Source organism: Anarhichas minor, unplaced genomic scaffold (assembly GCF_050575085.1).
Source record: "Anarhichas minor isolate MPS153535 unplaced genomic scaffold, ASM5057508v1 ptg000025l, whole genome shotgun sequence".
Lineage (NCBI taxonomy): Eukaryota > Metazoa > Chordata > Actinopteri > Perciformes > Anarhichadidae > Anarhichas > Anarhichas minor.
The window spans coordinates 4,933,845-4,959,517 of record NW_027466471.1 but is presented as its reverse complement, the minus strand read 5'-3'; the positions used below and the strand labels follow the sequence as shown (position 1 = coordinate 4,959,517).

At 44.6% G+C, this 25,673-nt stretch overlaps 1 protein-coding gene across 3 annotated transcripts in view; it reads right to left on the bottom strand.

Moving 5' to 3' along the window:
• Positions 1–253: 253 nt before the first annotated feature.
• LOC142957301 (ADP-ribosylation factor-like protein 15) overlaps positions 254–25,673 on the bottom strand; it is a 104,868-nt gene continuing 79,448 nt past the window's right edge. For all 3 annotated transcript variants that reach the window (XM_076099017.1, XM_076099018.1, XM_076099019.1), the window contains one exon: positions 254–2,065. In XM_076099017.1, coding sequence (XP_075955132.1) covers positions 1,913–2,065 — 153 coding nt within the window. In that variant the 3' untranslated portion in view covers positions 254–1,912. The remainder of the gene's footprint in view (positions 2,066–25,673) is intronic.

The following is a 25,673-nucleotide window of genomic DNA, read 5'->3' as shown; positions in this document are numbered from 1 at the left end:
TATCTACTAAAAGTAAGAATCCAGTCTATGAATTCAAACAGATAAAACGCTACAAAGATGAGCTACAGTTCAGTAATTATTCTATCAAATATATTTTAGTGTTCATCAAACTGAGAAACTGTCATTTGTGCTCCCATAATAAGATCACACATTCAATGTGGCACTCAGACGAAAAATATCAAATATATTGATTCTACAATATTTCAACAAGCAGAAGTAATGTAAATGTTAATAACAACAACTAGGACAATGATTCAATTTTTTTAACTTTAATTGCCATTTTTGACAAAACATGATTGAAGAAAAATACCAAAAAAAAAAAAGACTGTAGTGAGTGTTTAAAAACCTATTTGTGGGCAGATGATATGCAAAGTTCAATGATTTATTTTGCATTCAAGCAATCAAATGCACCGATCCATCCAGATAGTAAAAAACAAAAACTACCTTGCGTCAGGTACAAAAAGGTGATTCGATCTCTCTAAAACCTGACAAATACTGAACAAAACAACAACGACAGAAACATGAAGCAGGCGTGAACGTTATCCATTACAGAAGCGCCTCTCTGGGACGAGCACGCACACCTGTGGCACAATGACTAAGACTCATTTCAGAGGTGTGGAGTCCACACGAGGGCTGAACGATGGCATCTGGGACAAAATAAAAACCAGCAGACAGGGAGGGGTCTTCGTGGACAGTTGGAAGGCATTAGGGTGTCGGACAGGGACTTGTCAGATGCAGCTGTTGCTGTGGCTGATTGATAGAGTTTGTATTCCACCCCGATGGGAGACAGGAGTCGCTCGCCAGTGTTGAGCGGGGTTATGTCAAATTACAAAAAAAACAACTACAAAAAAACATTACAGTCAAATTTGAGAAAGACAAACATGACATTTTGCTGAACACTGAAAACAAACTATCACATTTCTCCATCTTGTGGCTACTTCCAACCCGCGTCAATCAGCGTGGTGGTTATTTTTCTGTTTTTTTGGTCTTCGATTTTAAAGAATTCATAAGTGTGGTATGAGATATAAAAAATCTGAACGTAGCTCTATGTGGTTAACATACGGAGCTATAAAATATATCCTAAGTTGCACATTTATAAAAAAAGCATTCAGACTTGTTTGCCCTGCCTCTAAATGGTCCCCGTAGAGTCACCTAGCACTTCGTCACATTAGCAGTACTTGCGTATGGCTGCGCAGCAGTACGCTCGTTTGCATGTACATAATACTCCATGAGATACTCGGACTACGCTATTCAGATTAGATATTCAGACGTGGTGCGGCGCACCGATATGTAGCTACCGTACATAACACTAGGCTACTGGCTCCGATCACACGACGACGTCGGATGTTACCGAGTGAAAAAGGAGGAGAAGAACGCTGGACAGCCATACAGCACTTCTCAGTGGAGGGAACATGGCCGAGCCCCACCCAAACATCCTGTAACATAATCACTGGAGATGTTAAACATATCTACAGACAACCTGGGCTCCGCTTGATGTGTATGTGTGTGTGTCAGAGTGAGTGATGTGTGCATTAGTGTCCCACATGCCATTGGTTTAATCACAAGGGCACAAGGTAGACAAGATTTCTGCCAAAGTTCAATGACTTTTCTTGACAAAACTGCGATACATCGGGTTTAATGGCAACTCTCCTCTGTCGGGTTGCAGCGGCTGACTTGTGCGTGCACACACACACACACACACACACTCTTCCAATTTGTACAAAAATGAGAGCGCAGTGACGGGAGGATGACACGCAATACACTTCTCAGGGGGAGAGGCCGACATCCGCCGTGATTTTACTCGTGCGTGCATGTTTGTGTTCGTGCATGAGAGCTCGTGTGTGCATGGGCACCGGCGGGATGTTTCTTCGGCGTTGGCCGCTGATGTCTCTTAGCATTCGCGGTGCTAGCGTTATATCCTCGCGGGCTCCGTGTCTTTGTCCTCCAGCAGGCCAATGAACTGACTGAAGCTCTCCTTCACGGCCTCCAGGTTGTCGGCGGTGCTTCCCTCCAGGATCCAGCGTTTCCCTCTGGCCAGCGGCTCCAGCTCAAAGTACTTCTTGACCTGCCGGCGGAAAAGCGGAGAATGTGGTCAGTCAAGACATTCAGTGGGAGTCCTGTATTAGCAATTCTTCATGCAAATTGAAATGAATTGTGATCATTTTAGAAATGTTTAAATGAACAGCTACTAGCCTGAAACCAAACAAACACATTCAAACACGTTGGAGGAAAGTAGCCAATGTGATGCTTTAGTGGGGGCTGAAAACCTCCATGGTAAAGATTTGGGATTGTTTTAAGTGTGTGGAAGTGAGGAACAGGATTATCTTTTTTATTTTTCATTCTATTTTGACCACAGTGTTAAAAAGAGCCATGGTTTCACTGTTGCGGCCAAGAACATTAAAAAGGATAACAGCAGGAGCTCTTTGTATCATTCCTGTCCACGGTTCAATTAGTTTCCCATGCACATGTGCGTTTCCTTCTCACGATCGCTCACAACTACACGAAGACGCCGCCATGAAACCGGCCGAACACGACTCTGCGTCCACAATGCAACCAAAGCCGACAAATAAATGGAATAAAAACTATAATATAATAAAACAACATGAAATGAAATGAAATGAAATAAACGTTTGCTCTTCTCTGGGAAATGTGTGGCTTGTTGGCTTTGGCACTGCTCTTTGGAACAGTTGGTTATAAAGTTCATATGTTGGCTTTTGGCTGCTCATGACAATGCGGGTGGGGGTGGGGGGGGGAACCAGAACCAGCTGCTACGTAAAAACAAATCTCAGCAGAGGGAAACGACGTCTTAGGCCTCCACTCGAGATACTGCAGGTTGTTAGGGTTTCTGACATTTCCAAGCGTAGAGTAATGGAAGCAATTTTGTTTGCCCGATGAGAACCAAGTTCAGCCATCTCCTCCCGTTTGTCTGATCACCAGTGGAGGAAGTACAAAGACAAATGTGTGCCGTCTGCAGCTCTGAGAAAAACATGTCGCCGATGCGATGACACTACATCTTCCCCCCTGTGTTTACTTATCTGGTCAGTTTCATGTTCAGTTGGACAGTTTTTTGTTCGTCTGTAAAGGTTTAAAAGATGCGTCTCTCACACTGATCAAGTTACAACATGAACAAATGCTGGAATAGTCATGTGTTGTCCAGCACAGTGTGGGGATGAAGTATTCAGAACGTCATTCAAATTGTATGGGTGTTTTTCATCAGTTATCTTTAATAGTTTAAATATGACGAGCGTGACTGTACACATACTATAAAGTAGACACTGTTTGTTGGTTTCTTGTACTAATTATTGTAATCTGGTATTCACATAATTAAAGCACACAGGCTTCATCAATCATTGCAAGAATATTTATTCCGTGAAGCCATTTAAAACATTACATGTCCATTATGTCTTTAATGGATATGTTGAGTGCTCAGATAGTATTTCTACATATTTCTGCAAATATAAAAACAAAGATTGATTATTGATCAATTTATTAAAGAGCAGATAACCTCAGTGTTCTCAATTGGTCTTTTTTTCCAATACTAGAAGACGAATACGCTTGTGCACCCTGTAGACTGCACCCAATCCATGCAGGTGCCTGTCACACAGTCAAATTACTTTTCAACTTCAAGTGAAATTGCTTTTGTCTAGACCGTGCTGGGCTGTCTAGCTGTGCCATGGTGTGTGGCATGAAGAGGATAGGGAGGAGTAGGAGGATAGGGAGGAGGAGGAGGAGAGGGAGAAGGGGGAGGTTATTCTTTGTGTCTGCTCAAATCCAGCCAGCCATGCCAGTGAGTGGGAGAGGGAGCGCTGTCCCTGCCCCTGAGCAGAGTCTCTGTCCGGGTGTAATGTGAGTTTAATGACAGATTAAGTCACCTCAACCGCGTTTGGCTCGGAGGCCTGGGTAGAAAGCCGAGCAGACCCAAACAGTGTTAAAAAATCTGTCTGGGTAACTTGAGCCGCCCTAGTCCGGGGCCCTAGCCTCAGACCTAGACTGCAGACGATGCGGCTGGCTGCCTGTCTGGCTGGCTGGCTGGCTCACTTGTCCGCCTGTAGCCAAGGCCCTCTTCTGGAAGACTCTGGCCCCTGCACTGGCAGACTGTCAAAAGGCCAGCAGTGACCTCTGTGCAAGTGCAGACAGGCTCAAGCTTCTCTCACTTCCCCTTCTTGCCTCGGAGGCCAACAGAACACGCCCGGGGGGCATCTCGCAGCGCGACAAATGCCTTCTATCCTTGGTATGATCGGACAACTGATCTGACCAGATGGCTCATTGCGCTTTGAGTGCAGCTTTACAGTTGTGCCTTCATAAAAACACGAGTAGTCGGAGATACCGAAAGAATCCCCCTGTCCAGTTGGTATGAACACCTTTGTACGGGGGGGGGGGGGGGGGGGGGGGGGGGGGGGGGCGCGCACATGTCATTGAAAGGACACATCCAGCCCGGAGAATTTAATCCCACAACAGGCGGACGGGACACGTCGGCAAAAAGAAAGCGCTGTCTCAGTGTTACACTGCTGAAGGAACCCCGTGACCTTACAGCCGGACGCACCCACACTGGCAGTCAAACAGTGTGGCCCAAACCAGTTTCCCTGAGATTAAGTCCTCCTAAGCGCACTTATGCTTGCTTAAGGAATTGCGTGAGGCATTGGGAAGGGTAAGCCACACAAGACGCCGGTTGCCAGATGGCTCCTAAATTGACCACTGGGTCATCTAGTCTAGCTTCTTCTAGGTCATACAGAGCGGGGGCCTCGCCTTGTGCACAGGAGAAAGCGGCTTATGCATGCATAAGGATGTCAAAAAAAAAAATCTGTAATCACCTGTGTCTGTTTCGACTGTATTCCTGCTGCAGCCGGGTTAGCCACCTGGGTATTCTGTTGTGAAAGTCTTTCGCAACAGGCCTGAATTGTTACAGTGACCTCTGAGCCTGCAGTTGAGAACGGACAACGCATTGGGCTGGATTGTATTTTGAATTCTCATGACATGATTGATGATACAGTCAGTTGTATTCAGCATCAAGAATAACAGATTAACATGAAATTTGCATCCAATTTTTGCAAGGTGGTAGAGTGGTCAATTTTTCCTACAAAGCAGTATCATGTTTAAAGGCCTTCAAATTGGCCAACTTTTTGAAAAAGTTTCTGCATAAGGGGCTAATTTATTTTTGGGTAACAAAAACTCAAATTATGGTAATAAAAAAAATCAAATATGAAGACTGTCCGGCTGCACCAACATCTGGCAAATTCACAAATATTGGCTTCGGTTGTTTTCAACATTTATTACGTTAAGTAAGTAAGATTGGATGAGAAATTGATGATGATGGAAAACATAAATCAGTGTTCAAGTATGCAACTGCTTTAAGGAGTGAATGAGGGAGAGGTGAGGGACAAGTTGGCTGAACGGCTCGTCAGCTAAACGTAAGCTCCTACCCTGGTAAGCCTACTTCAGGCTCCTTAAGGCAGCGGATGGGCATGCATGGCACGTGCATTCCAGCTGCTCCCTGAGCCCTGCCAAGATTACTACATGTGATGGTCACTGTTGGCACCGTGTCATGTCAAGAGGATATCCTGACAGAATAAAAAGAGCTTTGGCGGCTGTCTACTGGCAGCAGAGCCCTGCTCTGGCCTCCTGACCAACTAAACACACCAGGGAGGCAGAGGCTAAAGAAAAAAATAAGAGACTGGCTGACTGGACTAGAGAGAAGAGAAAGATGCCTGAGGCCAACTTCTAGTCGTGGAGGTGCATAATGTCAGCTGCTGGGAATCTAAGTGAGAGACCCCCCTGACAAATTGATATGCCTAAAAATGTAATGCAAAAATGTAATCTGCAGTGGTGTTTGGTTTGAAAATAAAACTGAGCATTCAAACTAGAAAGCAGGAGGTATTGTTCTCAAATGCTTCTTAAATTATAGGATGCACTGAAAAAAAAAGTGAGAAAAATCTGTCTTAAATCAGTACGATAGCAAATCAAGCTAAAATGAACTGCCACTTCACTTCTATCCACACTCATAGTTCAGGCTGTTCTCATGCAGCATTTGTAGCTAATCCTACGAAAATGAATACGCTGTAATTCGTACATAATCCCACTTAATCAAATCGTATGTAATCCATGTAATCGTGAACCAGGAAGTACAAAGACTGCAAAAAGCCACAGGTGGATGGGTAAAATAAACACCATGATTTTCAGCCAGAAGACCGCTGTTCATACCACCGTGTGAAACGAAAAGTCAATGTTGATTTATTTGTCCCATAACTTCAGTACTTAAGTACTTCCATAGTTAATTCAACCCAAACCAAAATCTTCTCCTAAACCTAACTAAGTAGTTTTGATGCTTAAACCTAACTAAGTATTTCACAATCTTCTACTAAACCTTACTAAGTTGTTTCCTGCAAAGACTGTATGCATGTAACAAATGTGTTGCAGGACTTTCATAGGAAAACGCATGAAAAATGAGTAGTAACTATTTTATATGAACCGTTGTACGAGGATAAAAGGCATAGTTAGAGCAACCCTCAGACCAAATCTAACAAGCTCATACTCCCACTCACACCTTTAGGCAGTCCAGATTGAGTCTGTGCTTCTCTATCGAAGGTGCCCGGCCGGTGTACACATATCTTTGAAGCAAATAAACACACTAACATTTTTAAGAGAAACTAACTTTGTGCCAAACTGCCTTTGGGCAGACAATGTCACAGACAGTAACAGTACACAGTCAGCTGTTGGACACACTCCTACAGCAGATCGGTATCGTAAAAGAAAGTTAAAATGACCTGCGCTGTCAACTCGCAATTTCTCATCTCGGGCAAGTTTTTTTTTGTTGAGTCTGGCTCTCGCAGTTGCCTCAGGATCCAAAAGTCTGAGAAAGGTATCAAAACTAAATTCAATAATATCAAATAATACTAATAATCTCTTCCTGTTTAAGTAATAAGATCATAAAGGGAAGAACAGGAAACGTTTACTTGAGAAGATTTTGCCTTTCGGCCATATTAAAAAAAGAAAAAAAGCCAAAACAGAAAGAGAAGCTGACAAAAAGGACAAACAACTCAAACAGATAAGTGATCCTTCAAACACTTCTTTCCTGCAGGCAACTGTCAAAACTCCTCCGTGGAAAAAGAGAGCTTTACTCAATAAACTCATTGGCGAACCAATGATCTTAGGCTTGAGGTTTTCATTTGGATAAACTTCAGCAGGGGCCCGTTTTCAACATAAAACTAACATCCTTTGCTCAAAGGCTTAAGAGCATGTGTGTATAAAGTGACCTACCGGACGCCTCTTTATATGTGTTCTGGCATTTAGTATCTTAGAAGGGAATTATCAATTTAGTATTAGCTTTAAAATAAATGTCCCTCATAAAATAGAACATATGGCCTCCAATGCCCTTGTTCTAATGTGTACCATGACAACATGTCTATCCTGCTTCACTGTCATGTGTCAAAGCCTCACCACACGGTAAGCCATATAACTGGAGAAGGAAGCATTAGGGGGGTCTCTGAACTAGGGAAAGTGGCATACTCAAATATCCAAGACAATCAATTACACCATCCCTTGACATGTTGGCCCCTGTGAAAATATCAGTCACTTGGAAAGTGGCCCGTGCTGGCGACTGCACTGAAATGTGAGATCCACTTACCATACAATAGATATGCCTTTGTTTGCCTTTCCGGCTTAGCTAAAGAGCCTTAAAGACATGCAAAATCCCAGAGGTCCCCAAGAGAGGAACATTTGGGAAGCCTGTGAAAAAAAACAACATTGCACCACAAACTGTGGGAGGTGTCAAATGGAACAGCCCACTGGCCAGCGAGTAAAGCCTAAAGCCTATTTAAGCAAGGCTTTAACACTTTAGGCAATGGACCCAAGGTTTTGTATCTTACCCAAGGTAGACCTGATCATGGCTTGAGTGAAAGTATTAAGTAGGGTGGGGCACATGACACTACAACCTTTGTTTCCAGATTACATGAAGTCAGGACTTCCATTTCGTTGGGACAGCTAACAGGTGGCGCAGTACAAAGACATGAGTGCAAAGGATTTTGCATGGTCCCCGTGGCGAACCCCGACCGATCTCAAGACCGCAACAATTCATGTGCATACTCGCACTCTGATCCCTGTTTTCCCGACACTTTAGTGGGCTCTGTAGACAAATCTACAGCAAGCACAAAGGAAGGCTGGTCCTGCGCTCATCAAAAGCTGCCCGAGATGTCTCACAATGGCTGCATGTTGCCGTTACAGCATGTGTTCTTGTTTTCTACTTGCTTCCTCGCACTTCTTGTCTTTAAAAATGCATCGGCTATCTGGTGGCCGGCGTGTTTTTGGAGGAAGGCAGAAGAGGGATCAATCGCCTCTGACCAACGAGCCAATCCTCAATGCGGAGTGGTGCACGGTTGTTCGCACGCAGTTGTTTCAAATTTTGCAATTGCGGTATTGGCCACAATTGTGTAATTGCTGTGGGTTGTGGGTGCCAATGCAGAACCACGCAGCCGGGCTTACGAGCAAATTCAGAAAAGGAATGGATGTACAGGTTTACAAGAACCCATGACAACAAAAAAATAGAATACAAGGACCTTAAACCACAAGCCTGAACATGGACAGAGGGAGTGGAGGAAAGACAGAAAGATGTGGACTTTCACTTGACTTCACTAGTATTTTCATTTGCTGTGGAAACGATCCAGGCCGAGCCAGCGCGTAAAAGCCACAGGAACCAGGCCACAGTTGTAGAACTGTTGGACCAGGGGATTCGGCAGGCAACAAATTAAGACTCAAGTCCCTATGTCATACTACAAAAAAACCCAAGCTGCCTTTTGATTTACCATCCTGTTCCACTCAGGTGGGACCACGGGTCTCCCTCAGGCTTGGCGCAGGTTCAAAGTGATTCACTTGCGGTGCACTTCTCTTCAAAGCCGACTGACCACTGCCAGATCACAGCCGTCCTCCGAGGGGCTGTAAATCTAAGCGAGAGACCGCACAGAGGACATTCTTCCCGACCCTGTCAGTAGCCTGGTGGCATTTATTCTTTTTAGTTTTATCAGATGACTTCCACAAACACTTGGCTGCCGTTACCTGGGTGAATGACCCGTGCCTCGGGTCGAGTAGTGGCAACAACAGATGCGGTGTGTGTTTGCGTAGCACACATTCAAACATGCCTAAACATAAGGGATGAGGGATGGGTGATGATTCAATAATGATTATCTACTTTCAGCAGCATCACACTGCTATTATATTATCTTTCTACAAAATATTTGTTTCCATCTAAAAAAGTCTGAGCAAGGCGAACATATTATTGTTTCAGACATGTGAAGTTCTGTTTTAATGAGGCGAAACACAGCTTACTGCTTAGAACATCAGTTTGATTATTTTATTGTATATATATTGAAATTGGCAAACATCACCAGTACTGTGATAAGAGTTTTGGTCACATCAAAAGAGGCAAACCCGACTGCCCAAACAGGGTTATTAAACCCAATGCCATGGTTTTCTGTTAAACCATAACATCTTAAAATACATTTAGTCTTTTGGGTCGGGCCCCTGAAGGAGATCAAAGACTGAAGGTTAGGAACCTGGTGATGTTACAGTCCAGAAGGATGAATGACATGTTCTACAGTTAAAGAGTGCGGGTCGGGGGTAAAGGGGAAGGAAAACATCCGTCCCCTTGTGTAGGCTGGGAAATAATTGGCATGTTCGGCAGCTGGGACACGGCCCCTTCACCAGGGGTTGACCTGCGGGACACTAGGAAAAGTCTGTGAGATCAGAATATCTGGTGTGTGTGTGTGTGTAGGGGGGGAGTGGGGGTGGGGGGTGCCCATGTTTGCCTTGCTTTATTACAGATTTACAGTAACTCAATTTATTAAAGGCCAAGAGCTCCCTGACAAGGAACATCTGGTATGTGGGACTTTGGCGGGTGAGCTGGCGTCCTGCCCACGCTCCCTGCTGCAGGGACCGGCACCTTCCCCTGGAGCCCGCTCTCCCTCTTTTCTTCTTCATGTGAAGAGGGCCACCGCGCTGTAGCGGCCCACACAGAGGGCCCTCAAAGCCCAGGAGGTCCGTTACAAGCCACCCCTCCTCCTCCTCCTCCTCCAGGACCCCCCTAGTGGGACCCTCCACCCCTTTCACGCTCCAGTCCTGACAGTTGACCAGCTTGAAAGCTGCAGCAGGCCCCCGCTTTAGTACACAGCACGCGGCATTACAATCAAAGTGCTGCCCTTCTGCAGAAGATTTAAACCATGCGTCAAGTTGGAGTCTGCGCACGCACGCTCGCTCGCACGCACGCACGCTCGCTCGCGCGCGCGCTCACCTTCTCTGCCTTGCATACCTTCACCTATTTGTAATCATGACCACATCATCACATTGTTTCTGGGGTACGTGCATGTGTACATGTTTGTGTGTGTCGAGGGGAACAAAGCAGAAAGATGGGACTGAAGACTAATCATAAAACAAAGGGTGTAATGAAACCAAGGCATATTTGTTGAAAAAACACAAAACTCACATTCCAAAGCACCTTCTCTGCAGCCGTCTCTGACTTTAACTAATCATGGCGCACATCACTCCGCCCAACTGAAATGTGTTGAATCCACACGTCAGTGGTGTCTCTGTGTAAATGCATGGTTGCGGTTGCAACCCCCACGGGCTCAGCATCAAAAGTGAGATTTTATGTACTTTAGGAAATGTGTTTATTTTTATGCACTATTAGTTCCTTCTGTTACAGAACTGCTTCTGGCTGGTTTTTGACCAGGAAATCAAGAGTGCACAGCCAATGACTTGGCCCAGCCACAGCACCAGCAAACATTTCCATACCACAACAGTAGAGGATGAAAGATGTCCCATGTGCTCCTTCTTTTCCAGTTGATTTTTACTTAAACTCAATAACGACAATCAGGAGGGAGGTACTTCAAAAGTGAGACCTGCATCAAACTTTTCCAGGAGTCCCGCATTTGTAAAACATTGCTATGCAAAAAAATCATGAGTCATTAAGAGTTTTGTCCAAAGGGTGAGTTTCAATGGATGAAAACCTCTATGGAGGAGAACCCCCGAGAGATTCCCAGCGTTTGATCCCTGTGAGTCAGCAATGGAACCTGGGGGTCAAATTTCATGCTGAATAGGCTTTTCGGAAGTCTTGTCCCAGCTAGTGGCGGCCGGTCGTCCGACCCTGCTTGACCAGCGGACAAAGGGAGAGCACTGACCACAATTGGAATGGGGGGGGGGGGGGGGGGGGGGGAGATTCTCTTTTCTCCTCCAATGGAAAGTCCGGTCCTGAATAGGGTCTGGCCGGCTGAATTGCACTCCACACCAATTTTGAGGGTGAGGACCTGATGGGGTCAGGGTTCAGCAGCATTTGTGGGAAAAGGTGCCCACGAAACCTGCCGAAATGCCCTCTCACCCACGGTGCCCCTTAACCTCCCAAAGGGCCGGGACCACCAGCCCCGGGGGATGACAGGATGAGAAAGGCTGCATGGGTGGGAAAAGAGAAAGAAAGCAGGGAGATGAAGGTGGGCGGGAGGGCCCGCACAGGCGGGATGGACAAAGATGTCAGGAAGATAAACCATCAAAGAAACGAGAAGTCTCTAAGTAGCTTCACATATTGCGCTTCGAAGGTCAAACGCACATTCTCCAGAGGGTAATCAATATGTGCCGCTTGACTGGTTTTCCACCCCATGCCTCCCGAGGTGGGACGGATGAAGCGTCGGGTACAAGTCTGTGAGATCTCTCTTGACACTGAGGGTCCGTGTAATAATGCACGTAGGCTCCAAAAGTGGCTCGCCATTTTACAAAAGAGTCAGATCTATTTACTAGCTTCAAACATCTGGATTCACAATTCTTTTCTTAGCGGTGCATTCTGACGTGAGGCCACCAAGCGGGGGACCGCATTTCCGAGATTTCTCTGCCAGATATGTCGACCCGCACTTTGACTCCTGTTTTCAAGTGTAATAATTGGCGACCGACAGTAGCGGAACACTTTCCGTGTCGCAGCGAGTAGAAGCGACAACCCTCATGCGACTTAATTTCCTTCCACGGACTGTAAGAAGATACCATAACCCGACCAGGAGTCAGGCACTTTGTTCCACATGCATAATGCAAAGGTGTTGCTCACTTTCCAGCCACCGCGGAGGGACATTTTATTTGGTCGCCCTGCTTGTTAAGAAACAGAACGCGTTTCACAGAGATCACAGACTCTGCTCGAACTAACCCTACTTATTACCTTCACACCGGCAACAAATACTGCACTGGTGATACTAGAAGGCACCGCACGCATTACGAGGTTAGAGAAATGATTCTGGAACTGCAAACGTGTCGGGATGAAAGTGGGTTTCCCACGTCTCCTCATTAGGTTACGTTATCAAATGATTAAATCCCACGATGGAGAGCAATGACAAGGTGAAGAGTAACACAAGACTGAAAGGCAGACTGGCATTTAAAGACGGCTCAATTTAACGTTCAACAGTTTAATGTTCTGTTGGAAAACGAAGCCGTTAATGCTGTGAAGATCGGATCATCTCGCTGCACATGGCGGGGCCACTGGCTGACTGGAGACACCTCTTGCTTTACATGGAATGTCACACGTCGGGGCGCCATACAGTGAACCTCGTCAGCTGACAGGAGGGAGGAGAAAACACGCTCCGAGAACTACATCGCACCGTCTGCAGTTTGTGTAAAGTGTTGGGGAAGTATCTCTGTGGATGCTGGGATCTATTTTAGCTCATTGGCTAATCTTCCAAAGGTCCACATTAAAAACATGTAAGAATACAATAAATCCTATACAATTCAACCCATAATTGTTGACACACAAATCATAGACGTTACGTGCGTACATATATACACACACACACACTCTTACATACAACGCCAGTACTCTACAGTCTCTTTAGTGTGATGTAGTAGATATACAGAATCATCTTCACGATAAACAACTTAGACAATCTACAACAACTAGCACGAATGAATGCTAATCGACCGAATGATGCACAGTGAAATTACACGGACCGCAGTTGTGACGAGCTCGCGTGGAGTCAGTCAGTGAGTCGCTGCTGGCGTCCAAAGCAGGAAGTTAAAAAAATGTATTCTTAAAAAGCGAACATCAAAAGAATAACAGGCGGGCATCAGCGTTTGTCTGCAGAGAGTTTGCCCTCGTTTAGAAGGCTGACACCTTGTAAAGAAAAAAGAGGCGCTGCTCTGCTTTATCTTCGTTACATAGGAACAACAGAAGACTCTCATACCAGTTATTTTTTTCATGTGCCTAAAAACAAATGTATTCAGCGGAGGAGTTAAACGCAACACATCAGAGATGAACACTAAACATGTCAGTGAATAGTGAATATTTCCTAGAAAATGACCCGCTCACACTGTTGACGTGTCAATATCGTTTATATCATGAGTGCTAAAGCACTCATGATATAAACGATAAAAACGAGGAGGGACCAAGCTCAGCAAGGTCACCTGCTCCTCATCAATTTCTTTTTTTCCACCGTAGTAGGCAATTCGTGAGTCGGGGGGTTGGAGAGGGGGGCTGGGGAGGGCTGGTTGCTGACCGGCTTCAGTCTAGACGGCTCAATACGCAGTTGACTTTTTAAACCCGCTTGTCTGGAAAAAGAGCAGACGTGAGGTAAGAGGGTGTGTGTGGGGGGGGGGGGGGGAGCTGCAGCAGAGAGAGAGTGGTGGTGCATTTCAGCTGCCACAGCCAGCAGATAGAGGGAGAGAGAGAGAGAGAGAGAGAGCGAGAGAGAGAGAGCGAGAGAGAGAGAGCGAGAGAGAGACGCTATTGGAGAGCTATCCGAGTCGCTGGCTGTGGCTCCATTGTCAAGGTCAGTGAGCCGCGGAGTAAAAAGTCACGCCACCTGACCCTCCCCCCCCACTCTCCCTCCCTCTCTCTCTGCCTGTCTGCTTTCCTGCTGTTCGTCCCCTGTCCTCCCCCTCGGTACCTTCCATCCGTCTCGCCCTGCTCACTCAGCACACGAGGGGAGAGAGTATCTGATCCGTGATCGCACAAATATTCTTTTTTTGTTTTAAACTATTTCTCCCTTTACGTGGTTTGAGAGGGAGAGATAACAGCATTGGCACAAATGGTTACAAAGATCCTCCCGGCTGCATATGAACACCAGAATGTCCCCCCCCTCTCTCTCTCTCTCTCTCATAAAATAGATTCAATCATCAAATCTATGAATCGACATTTCCTACAGCGGTCTCTCTGCTGGTGCGGTGTCTACACTCTGCACCAGAAAAATGTATGCAGCAGCTGGACCTCAACAGTTTGGAGCACATTCATCCACATTTGGCATTCCGAATAAAAGGTTTCGATGGGAAATTAGGAGAATTCAGAAAGAACGTTCGTTCAAAATGCTGACTGCACTCAATTTGCAGTTTTCATTAGTCCCGATCTTTGGCAGTCTCGCTGAAAAATAAAATATAAATATATATATTTGACAGTGCACAATGATCTCATCTTTACAAGACTGGCTCTCTTAATTATTATTCTGCAGAGAGAAGAAGAAAGATTATATTGGCTCACTTCTACTTTTGCAACATTACTTAACTCTCTTAAGGCGAAAGGGAGCAATGAGGGATGCGGACATCTGCTGAATCATTTGACAGGGCTGCAGCAAGTCGTTACTGATTGTCTGGATGCTTACTACTGATGATTAAATCTAGATGAGAGGACTCAGAGAGGTTATAGCTCACAGACTGCCCTTATGATGATTAAGCACTGACCGGAGCTTTTTCCGGCGATGAGGTATGTGAAAAAAAACAAAGAAAGGGCAAGCCAACGCAACAGGGACATGCTGTGTGCAGCGTTGGGCAGAGCATCACTATTGTCGTGAGCATCAGTGTTGGACCGGCTAACATGCCCCCCTCTGGGCCTTCAGCAGTCCTTCCTCTCCTAAAAAAAGAAATCAGCCTGCGACAATTAAAAACAAGAAGAGGGGGAGGGGGCAGAACACACCCGTCACGACTTGTTGTGATGAAGACGGTCAATCGGCAGACATCTGACATGACGTCGTTCGCAACGGCACCACGCACTCATGACTGGATCAGAATTTTCCTCTTCAAAAGGGCCGTGCTGATATCATTTCATAGGTAGCTGTCAGAGTTGTGTGAAAACAACAATTCTGGTGAGACACTGACAATCTTTTTTTATTTATTTATCTTTTTTGCTCATTGTTCACACCAAGTCATTCTATTTCATTATTTGACCGGTCCCCTCTCAGAAATGACCAGCAAAGACCCCATTCCGCTTTTAATAGAGAACATTTAATGTGAACATGCTAAGTGATCAAGACATGATTCTACTGCAATTGACCCTATCGCTAAGCCCCGCCCGCAGAGCTACCATGGAGCCCACACTGTCACTAACTGCACTCCATGAGTAAATATTATACTTTCTTTTTTAAATACAAAAAAGCGATTTCAGAGGGAAGCAGACAGAAGAGTTTACAACAAATAAATCAGATTTAGGGAAAACAGGTTAGATAAAGATTTGGTAGAAACTAAAGCTACAGATCACAGTGTAACAGTGAACCCCCCCCCCCCCCCCCCGGTGATCGAGAAAGAAGACAATAAGATCAAGAAACAACACTGTTCCTGTAAAGCCAGATAGGTCTTTATTCACTGCTACAATCATTAAAAAGGTAAAGCAGCATGTGTATACATTCAGTATACCTTCAGTAGCTAGCATAGCATAGCACAGTGCTAACGCTAGTTAATGTTGTTCTAACATAATGTTTTAGAAACTTATACAAATCCAGCCTGAAAACGAGGACAATCTGACATGATTGCATGACAGTCTATGGAGCAGAGCCGTATAGTTATCACACAAGGGTCTGAGCTGATGCTCCGCTATGATTGGCCAGTCTGCGTTCAAGGGGCAAAACTTAGCGAAGGCTGAATTAAAGTGACTGATCTAACATTTTAATGCAGTAGGTTTTTAAATGAAAATGTTTAATATTGGGTCGTTTAATTGATGCCTGTTGTTGTTTTCGATGCTGGTTGTGTGTGAGCGGATGAGTTTTGTTGTCTCTAAACTCTCTTTATTTCTTCTAGACCTCAATCAGATCCCCTGATTAAATTAAAGTTGTATTCATTCTGACATTATAAACTAAAATTTCAAAAGGAAATTAAAAGTGTTTTTTTTCCAAAAATACTTCAAAAACTCCCAAAACTAAATATACAAAATGTACTTATGTACTTAATGTTCTTATTTTCAGACGACTGACGTCCAACTTTCATCCTGTTGATTATTCTAAATGAGCTGGCAATAATAAGACACTTCCACTCAGCAATGACGCAAGTGCAAGGCATTGTAAGGGTGATCTTAACAAGTTAGTTGGTAACGGAGTTGCTCACACTGTGTTGTTTCCTTCTCAAGGTCCATTGATTGGCCCTTACCTGTGCCTCATCTTCCGCACAACCAATCAGCAGCCACTGGGGAATTTAGAGCCACCAGCGTCACCGGCTACAATGACACACACACACACACACATACACACACCGTGTGCCAGACGTTTGACGAAAGTTTCAGACACCGGGCGCCACATGAGTCACTGAGCACAGCCACCACCCAATGTGTGCCAAGACCTGCAAGTTCACCATGTGCAAAATGTGACAGAGGACAGTGGTTGACTCGCTGCTTCCGTCTTGGACTCTTCCCAACACAGTTTGATCAAAAGTTATCTTTGCACAATATCAAGTGACTGACAAAAGAAATAGAGTTACTGTCCCAGCTAACAGGAGGAATCCAATGTTAGACACATACGTATTTACTGTACTCTTCCCTTTCAAATTCTTTAAAGAGCAGATCATTTTGTAAGGATTCATTTCTCTGGGCCCCCCAGGCTGTGACATTTTATAAGATAGTGTTATTAACCGTTTATGGATAAGTGATCTTGGTGGATTAAAGTAGGCTTTAAATTAAGTGAACCGCTTTAATGGATTTCATAGAAGACTTTGAACGAGGTTGAACAATTCATGCAATTCCACGGTTACCAAAACATGACAAATATGCCGCCTGTCATTGTGCGAGACTCGAGATAAATCCTCTTAAAAGGCCTTAATTTGGACAAATTACCTCTTTTGATCATAACTGCCAGATCGTGTTATTACAAAATTATTAGGGAGCCCTAATTGCATTTTGGATCACGTAAATGCACTATCTATCAAAAGTGCAAAGAGGGCAGGCAAGATTCAGCATGTGCCGAACTCCAGAAGCTGAGCAGGGTTCGCATTACGGGATGCGAGGCATTACTTAACTACCTACGTGCTCCACACTGACAGAACTTATGAACTGGTTAGTGGCCAAAAGCAAGTGGTCTATCGGATGTAGCATTCGAGTCGCCATCTGCATGTCTACCACCTGTGGAGGGTGAGTAAGAACGTTATGTGGCTAGGGAAGATCTGCGTCATATTTCAAACAAAAACTCACACTTTATTTATCTATTCAGCAACAAACTATCTACCATTTAGTCATGAATCCTTCCACCTGCAGTAGCTATCATTATTGCCAATGTTACCACATATAGGTTGCAAACCCACATCGAGTCCTTTTACAGTGAGAGCACTTTTTCTATATCCTGAGGCTGTTCTTCAGGTGAAAGAACTGATTGCATGTCGAGGACAGAGCACAATGTTCTGTGCGTAAAGGATATCTTTGAGCCCGCACACAAGCAGCGGGTACTGCTGCCAAGTCTGTGGTTTTGGTGGTTTTTTTTAACGAGGGTGCAAGGGAGGACATGTGACATGTGTGTGAGTTTTCTCACTTGCAGACGGGCAGAGAGAGACGGATAGTCTCGGTCGTCTGACGGAGATGGTTTTGAGCGAATCAACGGGAAAATCAGGATCACCTACAGTTTACATGATCTAATCGGTTTTTTCCTCTGAGGGTCTTTTTTCCCCTGACCACACATCTAAAAAACATCAACTAAACTTAATAAATAAATAAAAACACAATATAATCAAGACGCGGCTGCAAAACATTACTTTCTGTATCGTCACGTTTCATTTATTTTCTGGACTTTCGCAATGTATTTATGTGCCGGTGGTGTGTTTTGTCCAGGAGTGCTATGACAACACCTGATTGTTATCACCTGTTATTAACAGTAACACGCTGGCAAACCTGTATACAGAACCCACAATCATAACATGTCATTATTCCAGTGGAAAACTGTGGCCTCGCTCATGTATGATGCTGGCACTCATTTTAAAGCATTTTATGCTGACATTGCATGATAAAATGGTGTCTTCTTTAGGGAAATAACCGTGTTCCAATATACTGTTGAAACATGGTCCAGCCCCACTGACCCACTCTGAGGAAGGCCTCGGCGAATGCTCTGAAAAGGCGATGACAGCGGGAAACGTCTCTGTTTGTATTCTTCTCTGTTAATGAGCGAGCGAGTCAAACAAAACGTCCAAACTGAACGAGGTCATCACACCAGCACTTCATTGATATTTCCGTTAGAAACACAAACTGTCACGGACGGTCAGGGCTTCGCCGGGAAGCTCAAAATCATTATCGCCAACCCCGAAGATCTTGGAAACTTGTTCAAACAAACGTCCCGAGTGTGTATTAAACAAAAGAAAACGGGGGAGCTGTGACGAGATGTGTTGAAATAAGAACTGCGCCATTATTTTGTTCAGTTGTGTTCAACCTGTTTTTGGTGCTGTGGCCGGGGGGGAAAAAACCAAGTATTAATGATTTAAGATGGTATTTTCTTTGTTCAGTCAGGTCGTTAAATGTCTCATCACTATCGAATGACTCCCATCAGAGTGATCAGGCATTCATGGAGGTAATGAAACGCCTCTGAGAGCGGAGGTTATCAGCTGAAGGCAGCTGTATATAGTACATTGTTGTGCAAAATTCACAGTATGCAAAACCTACACGGCATCAAAAGGTGAGAGAGCTCTTCTCTGGTTTTAATTACCTCAGAGTGATTGAGTGAAACAGTCACCTCGGGGAGTAAATTAGCACATTTTGGACGAGAGTCAAAGGAAGATAAATTACGAAATCAAAGTCAAATCAAAGCGGATGGAGCTTAGTTTTGCTGCGCGAGCGTTGTTGTTGTGGCAGTTGGACCCGTTCCATAAACTCGGCAGCGCCTTGTTCGGTCGCACAAAGAGACTTTGATTTTCATTGACTTTCAGTGCCTTTATATTGCTTTCATCTCTCTTTACTAAGACCCGTTGGGTCTGTCTGTTCAGACCAGTTGGACCACAGGGGAATCACCTGCCTCTTTGTGACAGACACAGACACTGCTGACAATGTATGAGGCTCAGTGAGATGCTTTGTAATGATGGGAAGGATGGGTGATAAAGTACATGTACTCGAGCACTGTTCTCCATACTCATAATAAGTACTACTTTATACTTTACTACACTTCAGGGGGAAATATTGTACTTTTTCCTCCACTACATGTATTATGTACCTGTAGTTACTTTGCAGATTTTTAAAAACATATAACATAAAATATGAAGCACCGTTGAAGCACTGTAATGCCGTGTTCACACCAAACGCAGCGCGAATTCATCGCACTGCAAATTCGCGTCAATCGAGCCGCCGGTCTCGCCGGGGACCATTTGTGTACATTCGCGCGAATCGCGCTGGACGCGCCGGAGAGGGGGCGCGGCTTATCGCCCTGAAAGCCGTTCAACTGTCCGCCATTAACCATGAAAAAAATAACCTGTATTTCTGCTTAGTACGTGTTGTGGAAGTCACAGATATCCCGGGAAACTAAACGCCGTCATGTCTGGGTTCATAATATTGTTCAGAGGAGCTCTGTGGATTTTATCGAGCTGTATTCGATGATTCGTAGGCTACTTGTCTTCTCAATGGAGCTCGGATGGATCGGTGCTAGGCTATGCTAACATTGTAGCAGCTCCACCAACACTCAATAACGTCATGTAGACGTAAATACAGCAGCGTCTATTCATTGTTTGTACCATATGGTTTACACACACACATTTATACACATAGTTTGGTCCAGTCTCTATTGATATGAGGTATCGTAGAGCTCTGGGTGAACACAGACGGCTACAGTATTTATTTCCTGATTCAACAAGCAGGAAGTCAGTGATGACAGGGGAATCAACTCAACGCTGATAGGCTATCGCGCCACGCGAATATTTCGCCGAAGTTGAAAAATTTCATGGACGCGAATTCGCGTCCATCGCGCCGCAAATTCGCGTCCATCGCGCCGCGCCATCGCAAATTCGCGTCCATCGCGCCGCGCCATCGCAAATTCGCGCTGCGCTAGTCTCATCGCGTCTGTGCATAGACTGTATGTAATCTACTCGCGCAAATAATTCGCGCCGCATTTGGTGTGAACGCAGCATAAGAAGTGGACGTAGTATTTGTGACGTCACCCATTGGTTTTGTGGACTGCCTTTTTGAAGCCTCTGGATTGGCATTTTGGCCGTCGCCATCTTGGATTTTGGCTGTTGCCATCTTGTTTTTTGCAACCAGGGAATGGAAGTGACTATATTTGGACTGAGGTCGGGACGCCGTATACGGCTTTGATAGTGGAAGCGACCTGTCAATCACAGTAAGCCCGCCCTAAAGCATACTCTGCTTTATAGTCTATGTGACTCTAAATGGACCATAATTTACTAAATGAACATCATGCTGTATTGTAGAAGACTAGAAACTAGAGATTGAGACCATAAACTCATGTTTACAATGTTTACTGAGGGAATAAATTGATAAATCATCATAGTTGGACATAGTTGCAACCAGAGGAGTCGCCCCCTGATGGCCATTAAAAAGAATGAAAGTTTAAGGCACTTCCGCACTGGCTTCACTTTTTTAGAACCGCAGGTTGCCGCTTGCACCCAATAGTATAACAAATGAGTAAAATGATTTCTATATGAACATAGCTACAACGTTTAAATATTTCTTGCATGTTACTGGGTCAATACTAATCTAATAGTATAATATATAATAGAGTTACATTGACAGAGCCCATTGTGACTGCATAGTGAGTACCTTTACTTTTATACTTCAAGCACATTTTCTTGATAATACTTACATACTTTTATTAAAGTAGGATTTTGAATGCAGGAGTTTTACTTGTAACACAGTGATTTTTAAAGTGGTGTATCGCTTTACTAAAGTAAAAGATCCTAACACATAATCCACCACAGATGCTTTGTGGTGAAGTGACTCCGCTGGAGGTGTGAGCGTTGACTGTTTTGTGTGCATGTCAAGTAAACAATAACGACCCCCAACACATACGCATGACTTCAGAAGGCCTCAATTACAAGAGATTATGACACATAAACGTTTCCGTTAAACATGCCATTGTCCGGATGTATACAGTTCTCAGCAGTAACTGTGAGAGTTGGAATGCCATCCTCTTCCATTGTCAACTACTGGCAGTTCATCACCACAGGTGATAAAACAAGTCTCTTTCCACAGGCTAGGATTACCAAAGAAAAGAGGAAACAATATCAGAAATGTTACGCAGTGGAAAGTCCCTTCTGCACACCAGACACCAAAGGAGTCATTTAAATAGAGCATGAAGCAATAGAAATAAAAAAAAGGCTTTTAACGCCTTGCTCCACATATTAGTAAATAAAAGATTTCTGGCCACGTACATTTCTAAGGACACGTACATCCTTAGAAAGCAGAGCGGCAGCCTTCGTCTAGAGACGATGACACGGCTGCTTCTCAAGCACCCCGCATCATTTGATTCACTTCCAGACGGTAAGTGCCTGAATCTAATCAGCGGAAGAGGACCGGTTACGCCGCAGAGTGCAGACATCAGGCAAAGTTAACCCCACGCCGGGTCATTCTAGTCATATCACATCAGAGACCTTCAACATTTCACCATTAGCCCCCATTAGGTCTAAGCTTAGTCACAACCCCATTCATTTGGTCCATTCCCTCGCAATCACTGGTCAAACCTGAGGGGCCAGTGACTACACTTCAACGTGTCCGCATGCAGGGAGAAAGCATGCAGGGGTACAGAACGTAAACTGCTTGTGTCATTTTGGTGTTACGTAAAAAGAAAGTGGGAACTAACCTGTTTTTTATAATTTTCACATCAAATCAAAGGTAACACTTTTATATAGCGCCTGCTTCCAAAATTGCCTCCACTCCGCCAACCGACACCAAAAACAAGCCACGCTACCAGCCCACAATCGCTTCATGGTTTAATGCAACGTGGCACACCGGGGGAAATGCTTTAAATCGGCGCTCACGATGCCACAGACATTACAAAAAAAGATGAATAGGTGGATTTGCGAATCTGGTACATGTCGGTGGTAGAGACAATCATAAGCTGTGGTCACAGCTTAAGAGGCAAAATTGACAACAATTACCACCACCCACTTGGGGACTGGAAAATGTTCTGTTCCCTGTGGGGAACGAGACGGTTTTTCTTTTATTTTTGCGCTTAGCAACAGGACGAACTGCATACTGGGCATGACAAAACATGTGCTACCGAAAACAAACACATCATTAGGATCCTGACTCTGCTGCGCATTACAGTGGCTCAGCAATACTTTGATCACATTTGGGACGAGGGGGTGATTAGCCGAAGTTCACCCTGACCCGTTTAAAAAAACACCAACGCAGACGCAACACGAGGGAACTTTTCTTAGCAAGTTAGCTTCCTGTAGTGCAGTTCTATGTCAAATAACTGGAGCAAGCAGGAGCTACAAATGACCATGGAGATGGTTGAAATAAGAGGATTCGTATGGGCTTTAGGAATGCACAACCATTTGACTTCCACAAGCTTATTATACTTACAGAATGTCAATTAAGTGATTCGATAAAATATCAATCCATTTTCACCATCACCAAACAAACATGGAACACTAATTGTTATGAGAGTTATCAACTACAACGTTTTCAGTACATACAGACAAGATTTGGGATCCTGTAAAAATGATTTCAGTTACATTTTTTCAGATAAATGGGGTGGAAGACAGCCTTTGGTGTGCATGGGTAAACACATGATCAAACACACCGTGAGAGCTGGGTTACAATAGACCCGACTGCAGCTTCATTCAGAAGATGTTTGCATATCAGAGCGGGGCTGAGGTTCAGGTGTAGGCCCCCAGGCTCGACTAATCCTACTTGAAGTGCCCGTCCCATTAGACCGTGTAATCAGGAATGTGCTGCAAAGCAGGTGTGTTAATAATGCCTATTAAACAAACGCCCGTTTACTGCTGTCTGCTTTGGATACCTGAAGTTGGTGATTTCATGACAGACACGAGATGGGAGGGAGGGAGAGTGGGAGAGGAGTGGGGGGTGTGAGGCTAGTGAGGAGTATTTTCACAGACTGGCGAGTCCAGACAGAGAAGCGGAGCAAAAATAGCTCAAGGGGCAAACAAGGTAACCTTTTTCAGAAAGACGCTTCGGGGGGTGTCTGCCAAGTCCTGCACAATACTGTCTGCAGTGAATGTCTGAGTTGCAGTTGTACTGCAGTGCAGAACCAAATGCCTTAAAACGTCTGAGTGCATAATCAGATCAGACCCGCTGAAACAGTCCGCAGCTGCTCGTCTGAATGCCAAAAATGTATCAGCGCCTGATGTGTAACTTGATACGTCTCTTGCAAAAGTAGAAATTTTGTCCGTAGATTGTGACCTTGTTGAGACCCGTACTGGCCTAACAATGAACCCTACCTGAACAGTTAACATACAGCATACAATAATCTGATTATTATTATTTACATTAAAACAAAAAAAAGATTAAATGAAGCTTGCTGTGCATGCAAACTGATAGAAAGTACAAATACAGTATGAAGCGTGTATTTGCTGCCTTATTACAGTAATAACGTGTGTAATACACTAATGCGGCAGAACCAAAGCACTTTGGGCTATGGAGTGCCAAACCACTATTATCAATAATGCAGCTGAATTGTGGCATCACATGCACTCATTGCAGAGGGAATGCTATCAAAAGTAGTTGATAGTAGTGGATTGTTTTCACACCCTGTCATTATCATTTACAACTAGCTGTATTCCACTTCTGTTATTTTTGTATCGTTACTACCGTCTCTTTTTCCTGATGAACAGCAGTTTGAGAGATTTGTATCACCTGTAAAGATACACCATCGTGGACAGATGGAGGAAACTTGACGCAAAGTCCGTATCGTCCGACAAGTCATGAGATCGAAATGCACACATGGAGGAATGCAGAACCCACAATACCCCCCCCCCCTTCCCCTCCTGGTGCCCCGGATTAAGGCGGCCATGTAAACATGTTGCACTAAGGTCACGGCGATCTCTTGCAATCATGACATCATAACCACAACATACGCCATGAGCAACCCGGTATGGGGCTATAATCAGCTCTCCTACATGGTAACTGTTGTGAAGAGCCCAATTTACTTGAAAGATGAGCATATCCATTCGAAGACGTCTCCGTGATTCAACGGGGGAAGGCCCCTGTTGTTGAGAGGGGCCTGAGGCAAGTCTGGACACCCCCCCACCCCATGCCAGCCAGCACATCCCCATTAAGGGGCCACTTGGTTCTAAAAGTGGAGAGAGATGGAACACGGGGGATCAAATGGCCAGTTGTTTACTAGGTTTTTGCCCACTAACATAGATAAGAACTCAAGGGAGAAAAAAGAGTGATGACATGAAAGAAAATAAGGGGGGGGGGGGGGGGGGGGAAACGTAGAATATGGGCTCCCCAATATTTTGGTTCATTTTAATTTACTTCTCTGTTGATGGTGTTTAAGGTTTTCTAAAATGCCTAAAGACGTAATGTTGAGCAAAATGAAGGGTTTGCTGAAGTCACGTGACGCTTTTGAAGAAATAACTCATAGACGTGTCTTTGATTGTTTAACCACACGAGTGCTAGCATTTAAACAGCCACGGGTCACGCACTTGTTGAGGATGCGCCGTGGGTCCAAGAAACGAAAGAAAAAAAAGATCCCAGAAATGACTGAAGTGAATGATGTATGGAAGCAGGGGTGGTGGATTTTAAGTGCTACAAAGTGACCGGCCGTGCCCTTTCTTTGTGTCCTAAGACCAGAGTGCATCCTCTATGAGTCCCCCGACGTGCTCAGGACTCATTCATGGTTAATGTACCAGACAGAGCAGATTACTCCCCTTTCTTCATTCCCTCCGCTCAGCCGAGGAAGCCCTCCCTGGTCGGACCCTTTCGCCCACTTTCTCTGTTGTCCTGGTTGTCAAGTCGACGGACGCCACTAGTTTGCCTGAAAAGTTGGAATCTGACGTTGAGAAAATCTAGAAATCTAGGCTCAGACTTAAGTAATACAGTGGTGTTTCTGTCACAAAAAGTCTATATCGTCATCTGATCCTACAATTTTTTAACCTGGGATCAAACTTAGTCCAATGAAAATAATGGACTCTGTACTTTGTAGGTAATTTAAACCATTGTTTAAGAAACGGTAATAATAAAACAGGATAGAACGGATTTTTGGAGTTGTTCATCAGGGAAGGTTTGAAGTGATGGTTACAGCCGGATCTCTTGAGACTTGAGTGATATGTTTCGGCGACTTGTGTTTCTTTCAAGTCCTTCAAGAGCAGTCTGAAGATTTCCACATTGGTTCTGCACCGTGAGCAGTGGTGGGACCCTATGCAGTGTTTACATACAATCACTCATCCATCCCGCACACAACGGTGATGGAAGAGTGTTGGGCAATGGGGCATTCAAGTCTCGTCCACGCCCTATTTGTCTCCAATGAGCAGTGCCCAAATGCAACCGGCTGAAAAAACATATTCACTATTTGTGTCTCGGT